Source organism: Gossypium arboreum, chromosome 10 (genome assembly GCF_025698485.1).
Source record: "Gossypium arboreum isolate Shixiya-1 chromosome 10, ASM2569848v2, whole genome shotgun sequence".
Taxonomy (NCBI): domain Eukaryota; kingdom Viridiplantae; phylum Streptophyta; class Magnoliopsida; order Malvales; family Malvaceae; genus Gossypium; species Gossypium arboreum.
In genome coordinates, this window is record NC_069079.1 from 20,488,088 (window position 1) to 20,510,467 (window position 22,380).

The 22,380-nt window shown below is 33.0% G+C and overlaps 2 protein-coding genes across 5 annotated transcripts; one reads left to right on the forward strand and one right to left on the reverse strand.

The window, feature by feature from the left end:
• The first annotated feature begins 13,496 nt into the window (after nt 1-13,496).
• LOC108489001 (U-box domain-containing protein 5-like) lies at nt 13,497-17,756 on the forward strand. Of its 4 annotated transcripts, none has more exons than XM_017793240.2 (6): nt 13,497-14,339; nt 14,774-14,836; nt 14,953-15,138; nt 15,261-15,368; nt 15,459-16,618; nt 16,744-17,756. In XM_017793240.2, the coding sequence occupies exons 2-6, from the start codon at nt 14,789-14,791 to the stop codon at nt 17,516-17,518; spliced, it is 2,277 nt and encodes a 758-aa protein (XP_017648729.1). In that variant the 5' UTR covers nt 13,497-14,339; nt 14,774-14,788; the 3' UTR covers nt 17,519-17,756. The 4 variants fall into 4 exon arrangements, with proteins under 4 accessions (XP_017648729.1, XP_052875710.1, XP_052875709.1 ...); XM_053019750.1 differs by having other exon boundaries at nt 13,498-14,339; nt 15,017-15,138; XM_053019749.1 differs by lacking the exon at nt 13,497-14,339 and adding an exon at nt 14,572-14,656.
• A 994-nt stretch (nt 17,757-18,750) lies between these two features.
• Nucleotides 18,751-22,117, reverse strand: LOC108489002 (tubby-like F-box protein 2). Its single transcript, XM_017793242.2, has 5 exons — nt 21,561-22,117; nt 20,959-21,342; nt 20,270-20,357; nt 19,838-19,967; nt 18,751-19,755 (listed from the first exon to the last, which is right to left on the reverse strand). Exons 2-5 carry the CDS (start codon nt 21,301-21,303, stop codon nt 19,089-19,091), a joined length of 1,230 nt encoding a protein of 409 aa, XP_017648731.1. The 5' UTR covers nt 21,304-21,342; nt 21,561-22,117; the 3' UTR covers nt 18,751-19,088.
• Between the last annotated feature and the right edge of the window lie 263 nt (nt 22,118-22,380).

Genomic DNA, 22,380 nt, shown 5'->3' on the forward strand with positions numbered 1-22,380 from the left:
AACAGCTAATCATTATCAAGCATTTACATACCATTCATCAGCCATATCATAAGATCATACACACAAAATGGCTACGATGCTATACATGCCCTACTCAAAATGAAACGTCTAGCTATACCAAAATAATCCTCGTGATAGTGTGCCCGGACCTCCAACGTACTTTACGATCCCCGAGTTAGCTTGACAAAACTATAAAAAGAAGGAAAATAAAGAGGGTAAGCATTAAGCTTAGTAAGTTTGCATGCAAATAAATAACAACATTCATAAGAATTATCTTACTACTTGGCACAATACTACTTATTGCAACTTCATTAATTGTCATAGACATATTTTAAACTTCTTCACTTAGTCACTTAATTAAATACTTACTTACTTAATCAAATTTATTAATACATTTTACTTACCTTTTTCCTTATCAAACATACATCAACATTATGTACTTACCTTTGCTCTTCTAGCATGAACTTGTCGTACCTTTTTAGTATAACTCGTCTTACCTTACCTTACATTGATATTCTCTTTAAATTTTCCCGTTGAACCACTTAGAATACTAAGGATACGTGGGTACCTTACCATTTCCATGACTTTTCATGGTCTTACGTGGTATCCTTTTGAAACTTACCATTGCCATGTCTTGACATGGTCTTACATGGTATCCTTGCCTTATAAACTCACCAATGCCATGCCTTGGCATGGTCTTACATGGGACCTTTGCTTTATGGTAACTTATCAATGCCATGTTTTGACATGGTCTTACATGATTTCCTTGCCTTAGAAACCTTACCAATTGTCATGCCTTGGCATGGTCTTACATGGTATCCTTAAACCCTAATGTCATGACATTTGTATCCTACACATTCCTAAGGTTCAACCGAGACTTTCTGAAATTACTTTTCCGTCAATTCATGCTTGAGTCTTCTTTGAATAATTTCATAAAATAAATATACACATGCTGGAAATTAACAAAATTAACATAAAATAATAGAATATTGCATTTATTTACATAAACTTACCTCGAAACAAAATACGATCAACTATATCGATTTAGTCCACTATCTTTTTCTTTCCCCGGTCTAACTCCGGATTTTGTTCTTCTTGATCTATAATAAAAAAATTTAGCTTATTTAATACTAACATTTATTAAAACAGTCCTTGACCCAAACTTGGCAAAATTACATTTTTGCCCCTAAACTTTTACATATTTACACTTTTTCCCCAAGGCTCGAAAATTAAACTTCATCCTATTTTCTTATGTTTTATGACATGCTGATAATTTTTACCTTCTATGACAACATCAAATTCTCACTCTAACATGTACTTATGACTATTAGGTATTTTTACCGATTAAGCCCTTTTACTCGTTTTACTTAAAACCGAGTAGCACAAGTTGTCTAACATAATTTAAAACCTCATATTCTATCATAAAACACCAAAATACACAAATTTCACCTATGGTTATTTTTCCAGATATGAACCCTAGGATGAATTATTGCTAGAATAAGCTTAATCAAGTTATAGGGACTCAAAAAACGTAAAGAACATTAAAAACGGGGCTTGGTATCACTTACTATGGAGCTTGGAAGCTTGGAACAAACCCTAGCTATTGAGAAACCTTGAAATTTCGGCCTAATGAAGAAGATGGACAAAAATTGGCTTTTAATTTTGTTTTTAATTCATTTTAATAACTAAATGACCAAAATGCCCTTAATTAAAAACTATGGTGTTTTATTTTCCTTTAGGTATTTTTGTCCAAACTAGTATAATGGTCTAATTACTATCCAATGACCTCCACTTTAAAAACCCATTACTCACAAGTACTTAATACCTTTGTGAACTAGAACACATATTTTACAACTTTTGCAATATAGTCCTAAATATCAAATTGGACCCTCTATCGATAAAATTTCTAAACGAAATTTTCACACAATCATGCAATCATGACATAGACCTTAAAATGATAATAAAACAAATTTTTATACCTCAAATTTGTGGTTTCACAACCACTATTCCGTTTAGGCCCTATTTCGGAATGTTACAATATTCACCACTTATAACTAGAAAAGAAAAAGAGTTAAAAAACCTTAATTGTTTTGTTGAAGTTCTTTTGACTTCACTTGGCTCTGTACTTTGAGATCCTCTCTTGTCTCTCTTCTGTGTTGTAACGTCCCACTCTGAACTCTGATTTCTCCATGTACGTGTTTTCCATTGTACAAGGGGATGAGATTAACCTTTAGGTGTTATCAACGTTTCTCATACTCTAAAGCCAATCAAATAATCAAACAAAAACATATAAGATTCCTTTAAATAGAAAATTATTACCAAATCATTCAAAATAATAAAGAACGGAGTAAAAAAAAAGGGGACTATATTGTTTGGACTTAAAGAATTTGAGTTCATAGATATGTATTGACTCGATTTTTGTCAATTTTATTTGTTTCTGTTGTGAATACAATCGTCGAGAGCAAAATTATAACTGATAATTTGAGAGAATAACAATGAGAATAAAGAATACAGATTTTATGTGAAAAAACCCTTAATTAAAACACCACGGACAAGGATAGAAGAATTTCACTATGAGAAAAATAGGAGTTACAACTTCTCTCACTTTAACAAGGAGAAAACAATGAAAATTCTCTTTTGATAAAAGAAGAAACAACACTCTTTAAAACTTTCTAACTTCTCTGGCCGTGGAATGGTTTTGAGATTGAGATGATTTTAAATGCTAAAATGGTTAGGCTATTTATAGTTGAGCTTTAGGGACCAAACTATAAATAACCTATTAATGTAAAAGACTAATACAAGAATTAACCCTTTAATAATTTTCCAACTTTCAACTACTAGCTTAATTTGGTAGGTTTTTTTTATGGCTTTCAAAGCAACCAACTTTGACTTGGTATTAATCAACAACAGTCTTCCACTTGAAAATTTGATTGGGATAATCAGTATTGATTACCTTTGTCATGAAATCTGCTATGTTGTTTTTTATATGAATTTTTTGTATATCTACCATTCCTTTTTCCACTTTCTCATGAATGAAGTGATACTGGAGCTGAATATGTTTCGTTCTTGAGTGAAAAACAAGATCCCTTGCAAGATGCAAGACACTCTGACTGTCACAAAATAAAGAGACGTACTTTTTCGTGCTCGAATTCTTCCAATACTATTTTCAACCATATTGCTTCTTTATTGGCTTGTGTAACTGCTACATATTCCACCTCTGTTGTTGAGGTAGATACAATCGACAACAGATTAAAAAACCCAACTTATAGCTCCACCAACAACTGTAAACATATAACCTATGGTAGATTTGTTTTATCCAAATATCTTGCATAATAAAAATCAATATACCCGCTAATAAGAAAGTCTAATCCTCCGTAACATAATGAAAAATTTAAAGTCCTATTGATATATCTTAGGATCCTTTTTATAGCATTCCAATGCTCTTTGCCTAGATTTGCTATGTACCGACTAACCACTTCCACTTCTTGTACAATGTATGGTCTTGTACTCGAGACATTAAACTTCCCAATGTTGATGCATACAGTACTTGAAACATCTCCATCCTCTTTTCTTCACTGCAAGGACTTATACTAGAGGATAATATGAAGTTAATAGGAAGAATGATAGAAATTGGCTTACAATCTTGCATGTTAAATCGTGACAAGATCTTCTTCAAGTAATTCTTTTATGAAAGCCAAATCTTTCTATTACTTCTGCCTCGATGTAATTGCATCCTTAAAATCTTGTTTGCTAGTCTCAAGTAGAGGTGTGCATGGGCCGGGCTACCCGGCCCAGCCCGAAGGCCCGCCCGAAATGTGGGAAGGTTTGGGCAAAAATATAGGCCCGAAAAATAGGCTTGAACAAAAAATAAGGCCCGTTTAAAAAATGGGCCAGGCCTCGAGTAAGATATTTTTAGCCCGAGCCTTGGCCGGCCCAGCCCGAATCACTAAAGGACAAAAAAATATGCATATTTTTTTTTAATGTTATTTTCTTGTTGTTTTCTCCCTATTTTGTTACCATTTTACTATTATGTTGCTATTATTTTGTTGTTATTGTTTGGATATTGTATAAAATTTATTTTATTGTTAATTTTCTTATTATTTTAAAGGCATTTGTTAATTTTTTATTATTTTAGAAGCATTTGCTTGTTAAGTTGCATTTATCTTAGTGTTATTTAAGTCTACATATTTTTAAATTTTTTTAATTTGTTGGGACATATTTATTTTGATATTTTTGTATTTTTGATGTATTATATATATTTAAAAATAATATAAAAAATTAATCTGGTAATTTGGTCAGGGCGGGTTTTAGTATTTTTATCCGGGTCAGGCTTGGACAAAATTTTAAGCCCATTTTTTAGGCCCGACCCGGCCCATGAACACCTCTAGTCTCAAGTCCATTTCAAATTCCCTAGTTAATAGTGCCTTTAATTCTTCAATATGATCTTTGTTGGGGTTTGCAACCAACATGTCATCTACATACAATAGCAATATAAGAAAATCTTTTTCATTAAGCCTATTGAAATAAGCACAATGATCTCCATTAAGCCTATTGTATCCAAGGCTCATGATGAAGGAATCAAATCTAACCAACACCTCGGCATTTGTTTTAAACCGTACAGAGATTTATTCAACCTACAAACCAAGTTCTCCTTTTTTTTTTCAAATCCTACAGGCTAAATGTAACACTCCAAACCCAGCCTAAATGTTATAGCCAAATTCGATAATGTTACGATAAAGGGTTTTGTCATTACGATAAATCATACCAGCTTATAACTCATATTTGTTTATGTATGTTGTCAAAAATGTTTTGAATTATTTCTATTACCAAAACACAATTTACAGTGGAAGTCAAATAAAACCGTTTTATTTTGGAAATCTAATTCGTAATTTTAAAAAAAACCTTTTCTTTAAATAAAACTGTCGTTTTCATAAACGTTTTGTTAAACCATGCGAATAAACAAACAAACAAAACCAAAACCAAAAGTTTAAAAAACCGTCCAATCTAGATAGTCCCAAAAACTACAAACTCTTAATTTAGTTTGAAATTTAAATAAAAACCATAATTACTAAGTATAATCAGTTCCCAGACGAGTGGTCACTGCTCAGTCTCCATCGTACCAATCCGCCTAAGTCTGAGGATTACTTGGATAGAATAGACAAATAGATATGAGTTTTCATAAACTCAGTGTGTAACCCAACAGACATAAACATGCTATACATACAAAAACACACATACACAATTAGATTCAGATTCAGATTCAGATTCAGACTCAGACTCATGTCTATTTCAGATACCGATAACAGTTACAGATATGCAGATCAGATATACAGAATCCTACTCCCATCCTCTACACACCAACTACGACCATCCTATCACACCATGTGGGGTTAACCACTCATCCCTACATACCATATCGTGCCATTACGACACATATCAGATAAAGTGCAATCAAGCTACCAGAATATGAGTGAATGTTGCCTTTCAAAACATTTCCTCCATATATACAATCTCACCCCAAAAACAGATACAAAATATAGATACAGATACAGATACAGATATAACATGCTTATCATACTTGTATACAGATATCAGATATACATATAGCAGAATAGTCAGACATGCATAAAAATATCCTACTTAAAGCATACTATCAGAATATCAAATCACATAATCTAGGATTTGGTTAGCCCTTATTGACCTTACGGTAGGCCCACAGTCGATCGAAGCAATCCGTGCGACCCTAGGGAAAATTTCATAAATATGGGCCTACATGCTCATGTGGCCCACACGCCCAGATTGGCCTTGCTCATGTGGCCCACACGGCCTGGCTTAAAATCTACATGGTCATGTCTTGCGCACGGTCATGCCCTTGTTAAACACACGGCCCTGTCTCGCACACGGCCACCCACACCCCCGTGTGGCGTCGATAATAGGCAATTTCAGCTTTCGTCGAAGCCTCATTTTTTGCGATTTGAGAACACACATGTTATAGTTTTGATGCGAAACTAGCCCTGAGACCACCAGCACCTAAAAATAGAATCCCAATTCCCAATTAGTAATAATTAACAAATTCAACAAACCTAAAATCGAGCAACGCTCAAAACTTACCACCACAAAGACGTCCACACACGAAAGTTAAACCATCAAAGTGAAAACCACAGATTCACCACCTTCAACTACCCAACCATTCGCTGAATTCAGATTCCTACAATAATCGCTACACTACTACAACGAAATAGAATTGAGAGGCTTACCAAAGCCGTGCGAATAACAGTAATAATGAAAAAAGAAAATCGAATGGAACAGAGAAGCAAAAATTACCCTAGAAAGAGGAAGAACAAAAATAAAATTGACAGAAACGTTGAAAAGAAGCAGAAACCGACATCAATTTTGAAAAAAAATGAGAAAAACTAATTAAATTTTGAAAAGAAGAAAATAAAAAATATGCTAACAAAATCCCATATTTTTTTGTCACTAAACCACTACTCACAACTCACTCAAAATTTTAACTCAATCGAAATTCTATCAAACTCCCGAGCAAAAATAGCACCCTCACTAACACAAAGATTCGAACACAGAACCTCTAACACAACAGATCCCCTGACCACTCGAACCAGCAAACTCATTTTGATAAAGATTAATAGAAAATGTTACATAAGCCCACTCGGCAAAGGTAAGGCTAGGATTAGAAAAATAACAAAATTTGGCAAAGGTGAGACTTGAACCCAAGACCTCACACACACACCTAAAACACTTAACTATTAAAACAAATACTCATTTATGTCAAATATTTACAGAAACATAAATAAATTAAGCTAGGTGTTACACTAAAGCATATAAATTTCTTTTTCAAGATCTCCATAAAGAAAAGAAGTTTTAGCATTTACCTCTTTTGGATGCAAGTTAAATGTAGCATGCATTGCCAAGGCTCCTCGAACTATTGTCAATCATACCACAGAAGAACATATTTCATTAAAATCAATCCCTTCTTTCTGAGCATATCCTTTTATCACCAGTCTTGCATGATACCTCTCTATTTGATTGTCTTCATTTCGTTTGATTTTGAAGACCCACTTGTTACCAATTGGCTTCCTTCCTTGTAGTGGAGTCACAAGTTCTCAAGTATTATTTCTATGAAGAGCTTCAATTTCTTCCTACATTGCTGCCATCCATTGAGAAGCATTTGAGTTGTTCATTGCCTCCCAAAAAGTTGATGACTCTCCATTCTTTGTTAAAAGACAATATGCAATATTGTCTTTCATAACATAATCTGAGTGCCAATTAGGACGTCTTTTGTACATGATTTGAATGGTGAATTGTTGGAGCTTTAGAATTTTCTAGTTCTAATTCCTCGTACTCAAGTTCTACTTCAAAAGAATCATTTTCTTCAAACTCATTTTCCACTTGTATCATTGTAGCCTATGACTTTTCTTTTGAAGTGCTATCATCTTCTTTTTTTCTTTGTAGCTTATCTTCTAAAAAGATAACATCCCTACTTATTATAACTTTGCGGGCAGTGAAATCCCACAAGTGATACCCCCTTTACTCTATCAGCATACCCCAAGATTTTATATTTTTTGGATTTTAGATCCATCTTTGTAATTTCTTAGGTATTGTACATCATGTACACAATACTTCCAAATATATGTAGGTTTGAATAATCAACTGGTTTACTAGTACATCTCTATTGGTGTCTTAAACTCAATTGTAGTTGATAAAGCCCGATTCACCAAATAATAAGCGGTATTGACTGCTTCTACCCAAAAAGCTTTTCTCTAAGCCCGTAACTTCCAACATTGCCCTTGTTCTTTCTAACAAATTTATGTTCTAACAAAGTTTTGTTCATCTACTTTGCCATTCTATTTTGTTGAGGAGTGTATGCTACTGTGAACTATCATTTGATGCATTCTTTCCTACAAAAGTCATCAAATTCATCACTTGTATATTCTCCTCCATTTTCTGTTCTGAAACACTTGATCTTATTTTCAGGATCAAGTTTCACTCGCGCTTTGAAAGTTTTGAAGGTCGAAACATATTTGACTTCCTCTTGATAAGGTGAACCCAACATCTCCTAGAGTAATCATCAATGAATGAGATAAAATACTTTGCTCCGCCTAGGGATGAAACTGGTTCTTGCCATACATCAGAATAAACTAGTTCTAGAACAGTCTTGCTTTAGAATTTGATGTGTTGAAACTTAAACGATGCTGCTTACTTGTAATACAATGTTCACACAAAGGAAGTGATTCATTTGTTAGACCTAAAAGTAGTTTTTGTTCCACTGGGATTTTCATTCATTGTTTTGACATGTGTCTAAGTTTTTGATGTCATAGTATTATAAAATTTAAACTACACGAGGCAACAAATGCTTCTACTTTTTGCGAAGTCTCTCCCTTCAACATATATAAATTTCTAGTTATCTTTTCTCCTTTCATTACCACAAACGCTCCATGAAACACTTTCATGACTCCTTTCACACTTTCAATTTTACTAGCACTAGTATCCCACAATCTATAGGATAATAGATTTTTCTTTAGGCTTTTCACATGTCGCACTTCTCAAACAGTTTGAATTGTTTCGTCATACATTTTTAATTTGATGGTCTCAATTCCAATAATCTCCAAAACGTGGTCATTGCAACTGTACATAGATCCTTTTGAGAAAGGTTCATAATGATGGAACCATTCTCTTCTAGAGATCATGTAATATGTGGTCCCAAGTTAATAAGTCATATCTGCAAATCTTTTTCTACCGTTCATAGTCATTGATGTTTCACAACTGAAAGCATTTCCATCATTTAAATTGTTTGCAATATTTCCTTGAGGAATGGAATTTTTAAGTAAACTCTAACAATCCCTCTTCAAGTTACCGCCTTCTTGCCATAATTATAGCACTTTAAAATTTTCTTACTTCTCGACTTTGATCTATCATGATTGTGACTCCCATTTTGGCCACGTTTTATTGATCTTCCTCTCATCATCGTTAAAGCCTCTGCTTGTTGTGGATTTGCTTGGCTGTCTTCCTTGTTTTTGAACTGATTTTCTTCTTCTAGAATAGCAACTGTAACATTATCGAAGACTAGATAATCTGTAAGGATGTTGTTTGTCAAGTTGATGATTAGTTGATCTTACGAACCAGGTAGACTTTAAAGTAGAAGTTCAGCACATTCTAGTGACTCTATTTTATACCAATTAACTGATAAATCAACACAATGAATAATAACTAACAAGTTGTTGGTACAATGATAAGGTACATCGTATTTTTAGTGAGAGTTTAAGTTCGAATCTAATAAATGACATTGTTAAAAGGGGCAACTACAATCCTCGGAAAGATTAATCAGACCATAAAACAAACATTGAATGATACCTTTGTTCTAAAAAAAGATTTTACAATAATACAAATGGTATTCTCAATCATAATAACAATACAAATGTTTAAATATGTTCCAAGCACTTGTATTCTTCATATATTTGGAATTTGGTTCATCTATTTTTTGGATTTAAAAATGCATGTCCAATTGTTAACACTGTTAAAATTCTTTTGTAAAATTTAGGTTCATTATAACATCATTTTTCTATTATATAGATATCAAGTGAGTCTTTTTATTTTTTTGTTTCAAGGTGTACGCGAATTTAATGGAAAAGTTGTAATGACTAACAATTGGATTTGAATTTTGAAATTTGAAAAATTCTAAATTCTTCAAAATAAAAGTAGAGCAACTAAATTTTAAATCTACGAAGAATATAGGGACTTGGAGAAAATTTAACCTAATATAGATTTAGATAGATAATAATGGATAGATTAAGACATTTTGATTTTAACTTCTTCATGAGCTGAGCTTAAGTTTGTATTTTTAACTTCGGCCCGACTTTGCCCATTTTATTATTTATAAAAACTAATTTTATATTAAGATTTTTATTTTTATAATTAAATTTAAATAAAAATAATTAATTTATTATTTTAAAGAGTACATTGAGTCATTAGGACAAATCAAACTCAAATTCATGCTTAATTTTTTCTTTTCTAAAATTATACCTCAATTTAGTTCAACTCATTTCATAAACACTTTTCTTTTGACATCATTTTAATTTGTAATTTAAAATTATAAATAAATAAAATCCTCAGAAATTGAGAGCATAATTTTATGAAAAGGTAGTGTTTTTGTTCTGAGAGGTAAACACAATTTAAAAATTTTAGATATTTGGTTATACATAGTAGAGTGTGGGTTATGTGGACAGAAGAGAAGCTGCTTCGGAATAGTAGGATATCTTGGTATGATTCTTCTTTACTAAATCTCTAATTTTTCTTTAAATTAATAAATTTTAATTGAATAAAGTATAAATATTATATCCATCATGTTATTTTGTTAGCTTGGCCATTTATTTGATGTTGAATGCTAATTGGTTTTGGTATGAATTATATTTAAAATTTACACGTCAAATTGTAAATATATACTTATCACCAACATGTTGGATATATATATATATATATATATATATATATATATAATATTAAACCCTTGTTAAAAAGTGCACTCAATTGAGTTTTTAAGTAATGGTTTATACTCAATTAAATTCATTTTTCTGTCAAAGAGCTTAATTGATTTTTTATTATTTTACTGACAGCTTAATTGATTTTTTGGATTTAATTGATCATTTAATTCTAATTTTAAAAAAAATTATAAAATTACAAAAAGTATTGACATGTGATTAAATATTATAAATTATTAAAAATACAGAAAAACTACAATTAAATTAGAGAAATTTAATAGAATTACAAAAACTAGTAAATTTCATTAAAAGTTTATAAAATAAAAATTTTAAAATTTATTAAAACTTATAAAATTATAAAAAAATTGTTATTCTATTGATTTGGTGTTTTTGGTTTTGTAATAAAGAAATTAGGAGATTGAAGTGCGAAAATGGTCAGACTTGTGAGAGTGTCGAGTGAGTTGTTTGAGCAATGATGAGTTCTATATTTGATGACATAAGGTGAGTGATGGGTAAAAGTGTTCGTTGGCCGATTCAATTTACTTTGCAAAAAATAAAAAAAATGTAATAATTTTATATTATTATAATGTATTTTTATAAGTAAATTTAAATGAACAATTATTTTTTAATATAGTGGAAGCAATCATTTCAAGAAGCCAAGCCTAATTAGGCTCAGCTTGAAATTCTTTTTAAGCTCAACTCAACTCATGAATATCTATAGTGATGGATAATGTGAGGAAAGTTGATAAGGATGATTTGATGTATGATGTAAAACAATGTAAGATAGAAAACAAAATGTCCAGTAATTTTAATTTTATAATATTTTTTAATTTATTATAATATTTGAATTTTTGAATTTTTTATATTTTTCTTAAAATCTTATGAAATTTAAATTTTCTATAATTTTATAATAATTTTTTATGATTTTTATAATTTATATTTTTTTAAAATTAGAAATTTTAGAATTCTAGTAAATTTTTTGCTTAAATAATCAATTAAACCCTCGTAAAAATAAAAAAATCAATTAAATCTTTAAAAAAATCAATAAGCATTCCATGTTGTCACTTGTCCACATCAACTAGCCATGTTAGTTACCATATCATATTTTCTATTTAAACAACCACGTTAGTTGTCATATTAGCACTTAACAATCCGTCGAGCTTCAATAAGGAAAATGAATTTAATAGGCTTAATCGGTACAAATTATTATTCAAATGAATCAAATAAATGCATTTTCCCACAAAAATTTAATTGATTTTTAAATTATTTTAAGAGTGTATTTGGCATTTTAGCCAAAAATAATTTTGTTAAAATATAAAATTTAAAACATAATAGAGTTTTGTTGTGTATATTTTACTTTTGATGTTAACAAATATTTTAATTATTTTGAATTTTTGCATCTCATATTTCACATTTTTTAAAAATTTTAAAATTAAATTATCACACATTAATAAAAATAATATAATATTAGTTTCATAAAAAAAGTATGATTTGATTGTCCAAGGGTATATTCTAGTATAACACCACTCATTAATCATTAATATATCATTTTAGAGTTTATATTTGTGCATCTATACAATCTGCCCTTAACCTCATTCTTTGAATTTTCTTAAAACTAGGACTGCAATAATACAGATTATAATTAAAAATCAATTTAATATAATTTATTATTAAAGTAAATCTAATCAGAACTCATGTTTAATAAAATATAAATTCATAATAAATTAAAGAGATTATTTATGCTTGACAAAACTCGAACTTATGAGTGCATTTAATTAAATTCAAATTTTATATATCAATAACTAAATAAATTGACGAAACACTCGTAACTAAATAAATCCAACTAATTCTAGTGTTAAAACTAAATTAGCGAATTTATTAGATTTGGTTCAATAATTTTTAATTTTTATATTTTACACCTTTTAAGATTATAAAATAAAATAAAGAATAACCAAATTATAAATCATAAATTTTATTGTTATATAATTGTTGATTGAATTATTTATTGTTTGATTATACTAAATAAAAGGGTTAATATGTAAATTTGTCACTATACTTTAAGTTAATATTGAAATTTGTCACTATACTTTATTTTTATTAATATTTATCATTATGCTTTTAAGCTAAAGATAAATTTGTGATTATATTTTAATTTTATCTTGAATTTTACAATTTTATTTTTGTTTAATTGAATTTCGTCACTAAAATTCAATTCTTGATTGAGTTTTACTCTTTAACTTTAATTTAGAAGACAAATTTAATAAAAATAAATATTAAAATAATAAATTAATATAGCATCAACAATTGATAAAACTTTTACTAATAAAATAAACTTAATATTTTTATTTTTCAAATCTTTCTTTTATAAAATAAAAATTCTTTTAATATTTTATAAATTAATTTATTGTTAACTACTAAAGTAAAATATTATTTTCAAATCATGAAAATTAATATTAAACGGTAAATTTTAATTAAAAATCAAGAATTCAAAGTGAAAGTTAATTAGATCATATTCTAAAAATATTAATTAAAAGAAAGCATAGGTAAAATAAGAAGGCAAGAAATTTGGGAAAAGACATGTATTATCGGATTAAGATAAAATTATTATATTAAATAATTGATAAGTGAGAAAAGTTTGATATCAATTTAATTAATTAGGAAATTGTGTAGGGTTGATGTAATCTTATTTTAATTTTGGATTCTGCGTTTAGGTAGTTAAGTTGGGGTATTAGGAAAATGATCCCGCGTTGCGGGATGATTTACTTATATCATCAAATTAATTTTTTTGTGTTTAATTAAATTGGATAATAAAATGTGTTGGGTTTTCTCTCATCCGCAACTCTTGGTCAAATCAAGACTGCGTGTCCGGACTCGGCCGCTTATCCTTCAATCAACCATCGATTCATGATCATCCAACGGTATCCAATGATCACAGACATCACAGACGTGTGAGTCAATCCGAGTAGAGTTAGAGAGCATCACTGTCTTAACCTGTCATTGGCTTAAAGCCGACCAAGAACAACCTGATTCTTGATAGCATTGCCATAGACTACTCCTTTTATTTTATTTTATTATTATTTTTTAAATCTAAAAATAAAAAATAAAAAACAAGAAACTTTCCTTTTCTTTCGACTCTAACCAGTTCTTATTCGCAAAAAGACTTTCATTGTCCAAAGAAACGAAATCAACAGCTTCTTTATTGGCAACTTCTGCTTTCCTGATATAAAGATTTTCTTAATTTCCATCTCTGGTTTTTGGTTTTCTTAGTTCCCTACAAGTTCTAATTGTCACTCACTTCTCTTGCTGGTTTATTGGAGGAATTTTCTGTTTTCATTTCTGGGAATCTCTTACTTCTTTTTTTTTTTTTAACCACTGTTTTCATCCATGGTGGTAAACATGGTTTTTTGAGTGTTGGGGTTGTCATCAAGAGCAAAAAAAAGCGGCTTCTTTTTCTTTTTTGGTGATCAAGAAGACCATGCAATCCATTTGGTCATCTTTAAAGCTTCTTCTGAACTATTGTTTCCTTTTCACCCTGCTTATCTATGGAAGAGCTGCAAGACAACTACTTTTGATGCCTTGAATTCTACACACTTTCTGCTAGTGAGAGTCTCTGTTTTCTTTTTCGTTTTTTTTTTCTGGGGGCTAAATGATATATTCTCTAAAGTGCTTACTTATCTGAGTCGCCAAGTATTTAGTTGTAGCTATTTTGCTTTACAAAAACCTAGTCTTTGGCACCGGTGGTTCAATTTCTCTATATTTGGTGTTGGTCTATAGCTTCACAAATAAACATACAGCGAAAACAAGCAGCATCTCTTTATCATTGCTCTAGCTTCCACTTGCACTAAGGTGAGTTTTCTCTTCCCCTTCCCTCCTAACCTGGTTTCCCCCTTCCCGTATCATGATCAAGTTCAAAATTAATATAAAAAAGAACAAAAAAATCCTACATCTTTATGAAAGAAAATTCAAAAGCATACTTAAAATAAGTCTAATTATGCATAATCTTTTTCTTTTTGGTGGTGTGTGGGGTACATAGAAAAGTCTGGTCGATATGTTTTGCATATCTTTCTTCTTTGACTGCAAGTTTCACGGTGATGCCACTATAAAAAAAAAAAACCCTTTTCATCCCTTAATTGTTCTTTTTTTATTATCTTAATTGACCTCTGGTAAATCGTTTCTAACCATTTATATCATTGTGATAAGTTTCTACGTAAACCCGTGCTGTTTTGCTTTTTCTATATCTTAATTGACCTGCTTGACTTAATTTCTGTTTCTTTAATCAGGTTACTATCTGTTGAATGGGGACTGAAGCAGTGGAGACTTCATCGTATCCTTGTTCCTTTCAGGTAAAATGGTAAATTTTGTCGATCAGTTTTCATATAAAGGATCATAACATCATCCCATGTCACTGCTTTAAGGTGTCTGATATGCTTAATATTGCTGCACCGCTGAATGATTGTAGGTGCATCGCTTGATGTGCACAGAACTTAGGAAGTTTGTTGATAGGATTATGAATATATTTCCAGAAATTGAAGCTGCTCGACCAAGATGCTCCTTAGGAATAAAGGCACTCTGCTCATTGAACAGTGCAATTGAGAGAGCAAAGTTACTTCTTCAGTACTGCAGTGAATCCAGCAAACTTTATCTGGTGCCCCTTTTTTTTTTTTTAAATTAATCACATACTTTTGTGATTATTGCAATGATTGTGTGTTTATGATCCTTTTTTTCCTTTTCATCTATTTTGTCTCACTCATTTGGTTTACTTTTCAGGCTATAACCACTGATTCCATGGTTGCAAGATTTCAAAAAATGAAGAATTTGTTGGAACAAGGTTTATGCCAAATTCAGAATATGGTTCCAGTTACGCTGGTTGCTGAGGTTCGTAAAATCCCATGTGCTTTTCAATAGCTTGTTCTTGATAAAATCATAACTTATTTTCTACAAGCTTATGTTGAAATGTTATTGCAGATATGTCAAATTGTCGATGATCTGCAAGCTGCAAATTTTGTCCCTGATAAATTTGATGAAGAGGCCGGGAAAGTTGTGCGCGAATTACTCCATCGAGGTGCTGCGGCATCTGATTCAATGGAATACGCCGAAATGAAAGCTCTTCAATCTGCAGCATCACGACTTCATATTACATCTCCGAAAGCTATCTTGATAGAGAAAAGATCTATAAAGAAGTTGCTGGAGAAAGTCAGTGACTGTGACCAACCAAAGAAAAAGATCTTAAAATATCTTTACTACCTGTTAAGGAAGTATGCTAACTTGATTATTGGAGCTCAAACAGACAATGAAAGAGCCTTTGCAGTTAAAAGCCCGAGTACCAGTTTTACACATACTCGCTCTGCCGATGTCGAACCTCATACAGAGTATAAGCAGTCTGATGTTCAAGCTGATACGTTAAATAAAGCTATACCTCCTGAGGAATTTAAGTGCCCCATATCTTCAAGGCTGATGTATGATCCTGTTGTCATTGCTTCTGGACAAACATTTGAAAGGACATGGATCCAGAAGTGGTTTGATGATGGTAACGATACGTGCCCGAAAACTAAGATGAAACTGGACCATCTGTCATTGACCCCAAATGCTGCCATGAAGGATCTGATATCAAAATGGTGTATGAAGTATAAAATCACCATTCAGGACCCAAGCATGCAACCAGATGTGCTTCAATCATTGGAAACTTCTTCTGCTTCCATAGCTAGTTTTGGCAGTTCTATGAATGATCTGTGCTTTCCGGTAGACATCAGCAGTATATCAATTGGATCTTTAGATACGAGTTATACTTCGGACAGATCTCATAACAGGATTGCAGGTGGCTTAAGTTTGATGCCTGAGCAAAATGGTGATGATTGTTTGCAACAACAATCGGTCAGCAGCACAAGAAGTAAGATTGATTTGGAGTGTCTATCTAGCCTTGCAATGCTCGATCGAGAAGCACAATACAAGATGGTTAAAGACAAGAAAAACCTTTTGAAATGTGATGATCTAGATTGTGTTTCTTTGTCATCCAAGAATTTCATTGAGCCTCTGCTTAAGTTTTTGAGCGGTGCTCATGATTCACATGATATAAGAGCACAGAAAGCTGGAATTCAGTTGTTATCAACCTTTCTGAGCAAAAACAGGTAATTGTCGTTCCATGTGCAGCTGGATTTCATTATATTTTACTTGACCTTATTTATGATCATGGATATTCTGAAATAGAGGACTTAATGCTGGCCTTTTTCCTTGTTTTTTGAGCTTCTTGCAGGGATGGTATACGATACTTGGACGAAGATGCATATAGTATGCTATCGTTGTTTATAGACTCGGAAGTAACTAGAGAGGTTCTTGACATCATGGAAGTATTGTCTGAACATAGCAGCTGTAAATCTAAGATTTCAGCATCTGGTGCTTTTGTTTCCATGTTAAACATTCTCGATTCGAACATCAAAGATTTCCAGGATCAAATCATCAAAATTTTGAGCAATCTGTCCTCTTCGAGCACCGATATTTGTTCCGATTTGGTGTCTCCAAAATGCATCCCTAAACTTATTCCGTATTTACAAGACACCACTCTTTCTAAACACTGCATAGTGGTGCTGAGAAACTTGTGTAGTAATCAAGAGGGTAGGACTTGGATCACTGAAACACCTGGCTGCATTGCTTCGATTGCTATGTTACTCGAGAGTGGTGGTTTTGAGGATCAAGAGAATGCACTGGCTATTCTCCTTACATTGTGCTCGCAAAGTATCGAATACTGTCACTTAGTTATGGATGAGTGTTGCATATTTCCTGTCCTTTTTGATGTATCCGTTAAGGGAAGTGAGAAAGGAAAGGCAAGTGCACTGGAATTGCTACGGCTCCTTAGGGATACCAAACATGATGCTGATGATGATGTTGATAAACAAGAATGCTCAAACTCCAATGCTGTCGAATCCGAAGATGCTAACAACTATTCCAAAGACAAGATGTCTCATAAGACATTGTTTGGAGTGAAATTACCAAAGTTCTCAAGATCCACGGCACCAAAAAAGAAGAAATGAAACTTGGAATTATCTGCTTTCTCTATCAATTGTGCTTATCTAATGGGATTTGGCAAAGATATCTTCATACTGTAAGTAAATGTAGTTAGGAAATGATTTTGTCCGGTCCCAACACTTATTTTCATGATCTATTTTTCTTAGAATGATATATCTGCAGCCATTTTCTGTATTCTATGTTGCTTCTGACTCTTTTCTTTTTTGTTGGAGTTTTTAAGTAAAGGAAAGAAGAAAATAAAAATATTTGCATATGCAAATCTTTCATCCAATTCAACAACTAAAATTTAGAATTAAGCAGCTACATTACACGTGATTTCACGATCAACAAAGAAGAACCTAATTCAAACCAACAATACAAGACCCCTAACAATCCTAAAAGTCCAATAAAACCAACATATGGTCTTAAATCATGCCCTAAGACATCAAACCAGCACGATCCCAAAGCAGGACATATCCGCAACCACGATGAATCGGCGCAAACACAGCCAAACAACCAACCTTTCTGAGTCCAGTAAGGAATTTCCATCACCCACTCCAACTAAGAGAAAACAATCCTCCTAGATGTCCATGTGAAATCGATTTCAACCAATTTCTTAATAATATCCTCTTCATTCCTGATCACCCTCAAACCCAATTTTTTTCGAGCTCCCAAGCCTCGTAAGCTTCTTTCCACAAAACTTTCTTCCGATTTCACCCAAAAAAACATGAGAAAAACTAGCAAACTTGCTTTGACTTTTCTTTCTACAGTAGCTAAGGCAATTTTCCAAGATTATGTTCGAGCTCGAGTAACAAAGTTTATAGCTTTCCACCCTAATCTTCAAGAGTCTTGTATATGCCATATAAAACTACACAAATCTAGTTTATGTTCCGTAAGAATGCAGAAAAGAAATTTTCAGCCCCCATAGAGCAGGCTATGTAACCTTTCCTTTTACCCTATGTTGCATAAACATTCTATCACTTTCACCTCACTTTCGGAGCTCAATGCGTCCTTATGAAATAATTATAAAGCTACATACGTTCAACTTCTCACACATGATATTCATGTGTGATATGTAATGGGACATAGGTATGAAGTTGATTTCTCTTTCAAGTTCTCATATATGCTATTCATGAGTGATATATTGTCGGACATAAGTAGAAGTTCCAATCGTCAAAAGATTCTTTGAATACAACTTACCGAACATAAGGATGCACCATATAGCATTTGGGTTCAGCAACTAAACTTTAATAGGCAATTTGCTGTTAATTCAGTTTTGATTCTAATTAAGATGACCAAACAACATACAAGTCAGATTACATGACGCACTGAAAAGCTAGAAATCAGCCGAGCAAAGTCCTTACAAGAAACGCTTCCATCCGAATACAAACACTAGGAATTGGAATAAAGGAAGCATTCGATCTGAGAAAGATGTGCATCTCCCATCTACAACCTGCTACCATTTACATGCCAGCCGGTTTGCCGGTTAGGCATAAAGCTGCTCTGGTAGGTTGAGACTTACAATGGCTTGCAAAATGAAAACGAGGAATAATGGCACTAATCCATGGCACATCAATGGATCTCCTTCCGGTGGCATCATTCACAAGCTGGTTTGGTGTCAAAGCTGCTTAGACAGATTGCAAAGGCTTGGAACGCAGAAACAGGGTATTGATAATCCATGGTGAAGATGTCCTTACCAATTTTCCCAAACTGCAAGATTACCTTCTCTTGATCTTCAGGTGATACATTATGTTCTGGCTCAACAGCTGCTACAAGCTGGAAATTCTTAACAGAGGCCACCGTCACACGACCCTTGAAGTTAAGGCACCAGCACTGTAATTGTTCATGCCATCTAGGAGCCTTGTTTTTAAGGGTTAATGGCTCTCCTGAGCCTGGCGAAAATAAAGGTGTGACTGCCGGGCTCAGGGAGCTGGTGTCCATCAGCGGTTGCTTTCCTTTTGAACTAGGTAAAGGAGAAAGTTGCTCATCAAAGAATTGCGGTAATGCCAACGGCGTTGGGGCAGTGCCTCCTTCCTGAATAGCAGAGACAGGAATTGAATGCAAAACGCAATGCATTCTCCTGGGTCCTCGGGTTCGCAGAACATTGAGCTCATAGGTAATGCTACCTATGCTGTAGTTGCATGCAGGTAATCTCGGAGATACCTGCTTAGAGTGGAATCTTCGGTGGGTAGTCAATGGGATCATGGAGTCACATGGAGGTTGACTATCATATACGGTGAACTTGGTACCTAAAAAGTTAGACCTGAAAAAGAACCAAATATGTCATCATTGACATGAAGCAACTGTAATCAGGGACACATAAAATATCGAATCACAAGACTTGCCTTTGTTTACCAACATACGTATAGCTGGCCCTAGCAAAATCATCGGCAGCCAAAGATATAACAAAGTCAGTGCATGTTGCCCTTCTGACCTTTCTAGCTGCCAAGAGCAATTTATCGCCCTCCCCCTCAGCTGCATATCAAAGAAGCAACACAAGTCATTACATCTCAAAACATAAGGAAACTTCATATTCAACGTATTTGGAGGCTCCTTGAGAAGCCATATCATATCCCCATACTCATATTCGAATGTGTCAGATATGAATAATTCAAGAAAAATGAAGAGTAGAAGCAACACAACACAAAACCTTCAAAAATCAATAATAAGTTCAAAATAACACAATGACTGGAAAGATTATTTTTCAGATAATAATGAGAAGTATAAATTTATCATGAATTGCAGAAAATAAGGACGTATAATGGAGACAAACTTACAAGGTACCAGACCATAGAACAAAAGATATGTAGACGTTGCTCTGTCCCTTCTAATATAGCACTGAATCGGAGACTCGCGAGGACCAGGCTGTTCATGGGCACAAACAAAAGATATAAGCTTTTTAAGTTGAGAAACAAGAAAATAGTAATTCCCATTATTTATACAGACATGAGACTAATCGTCAAATGCCAACTTACACAGCAGGAAACGAAAATTTAGATTTAGCTTTATGTGCTGCATTTGAAAGTTTTTATCATGCAACTATCACCCCAATGATCATTTCATGATAGAAATGCCAGAGCAAGACATATTAAATAACAAAAAATTAGTAAGTTCTTGACATAGATGCATATTGTTGATGGTCTTTTGGAAAGATTGTACAAACAATAGAGGAAAGTCGATGGGCACTGGAGTGAATAATCCGAAACATGATCTAATGCTCAAGTCCGCAAATATTGGAAGGAGCACTTTCCCGATATCCGCTGACTTAAATCAGAGCACGCCCGGGAACCAACTCCGGCAACCCTCCTAACTTTCTTCAACCTTTTGCAGCTTCGTTTATCCTTTATTCGAAGGGACCAAAACACATATAGGAGTGTTTCTTTTCCGTCCCCTTAATATAAATTACCTACAAATCCTGTAGTTTGGAATCAAAATGGAAAAATTTTCAATAGGAAAAGTGTATAACCTGCTTCAGTGAGATTGGAAATGTGAGCCTCCCACATTGCTCGGGAGTCTTCACAATCTCCTTTGTAATTTCCCTCCAAGACCTACAAACTGCAGCACAAAAAACAACAGCAGCTCGAGCAGGCCAAGCTGTTTCACTCTCTTCCACTCTGTGGATGATATCTAAGAGTAATTCCGGGGGCAGATTCGACCAAGGGCTTTGCTCGGCACATTCCTGTGGCTGGTCCGGAACGACATGGGAACGTGTCCGGCTTCGCCAAAGCTTGCTTTCTCCACCTCTCTTTGATATGTTCCCAATCCCATCTTTCATTTCCTTCAACTCTCGCATCATAATCTTCAGTGACATCTTTTATAAGCATACCAAGGCCAATCTCTATATAATCAACTGCGTATATATAACAAGAGAAAACCAAAAAGATAAAATTTTCTGAATTATTTTATATCTCAGCTCAACTAAAAGCAAATTTCTATCAAATCAAACTCCATAGATCAAAATTTTGCAACTTTGGTAACAATAACACCCAGAAAACAGAGAGAACTGAAACCCAAAGATCAAAACACCAATAATGACATAAAAGTACACATAAACGAATCTCCTTTTACCTGAATCATCAACCCAAAAAGATAAAAGCTTGAGAATAAAGAAATGTGGAAACCAGTTCTAAGCCCACCGGTTCAAATCAATCAACCCAAAACAGAAACAGCTCAGATACATCCCCACACGGCCCACAGTATAATCAATACGTCAAACCAATAGGAATATATATATATATATATAGCAGTGAAATAAATTGTTATAAATGGTAAAAAAAAATGCCAACTTTTCTTCTTCCTTTTAATTTTTTTATCAGTGGGAATCATGAGATGGCTAGGTCATTGCAAGCCCCTGCGCCACCCTTCAACCACCGTCAGAGCCCGCGTTCCAACAACCTGCGCGACCACCTCAACCACCAGCTTTCTCCGAGATCAGACAGTCAAAGTGCTGTGTCTCTCTCTCACTTTTCAGTTACTTAAAAGCAGATCCATAGTTTTTTTTCTTTTAGGGTTTAGAATAATAATAATAATAGTATTATTTTGGATGAGTTTTTGATTGATTGTTGCAATGGAGATGATATGTCAGTCTTATCACTCACACTGACCATTTTTTAAGAGTTAAAAATATGATGTTAAACACGTGGCAATGAATAATCAAGTGTTGATAATAATTCTTCCAATCGGATCAGTATGTGATGGGACATCTTCTTTGAAAAAAAAAAAAGCTTTCAAATCAATGTTTTCCTCCTTCCCTAAATTCATTTTTCAAATTTATTAAAATAGAAGAAAATCTCTTTTCTCAAAATATCACTTAGCTAGTATTTACTATTTCGACTGTTTTAGATTTGGATATGATTTTTTAAAATTATGTAAATCAATTGATAATGCA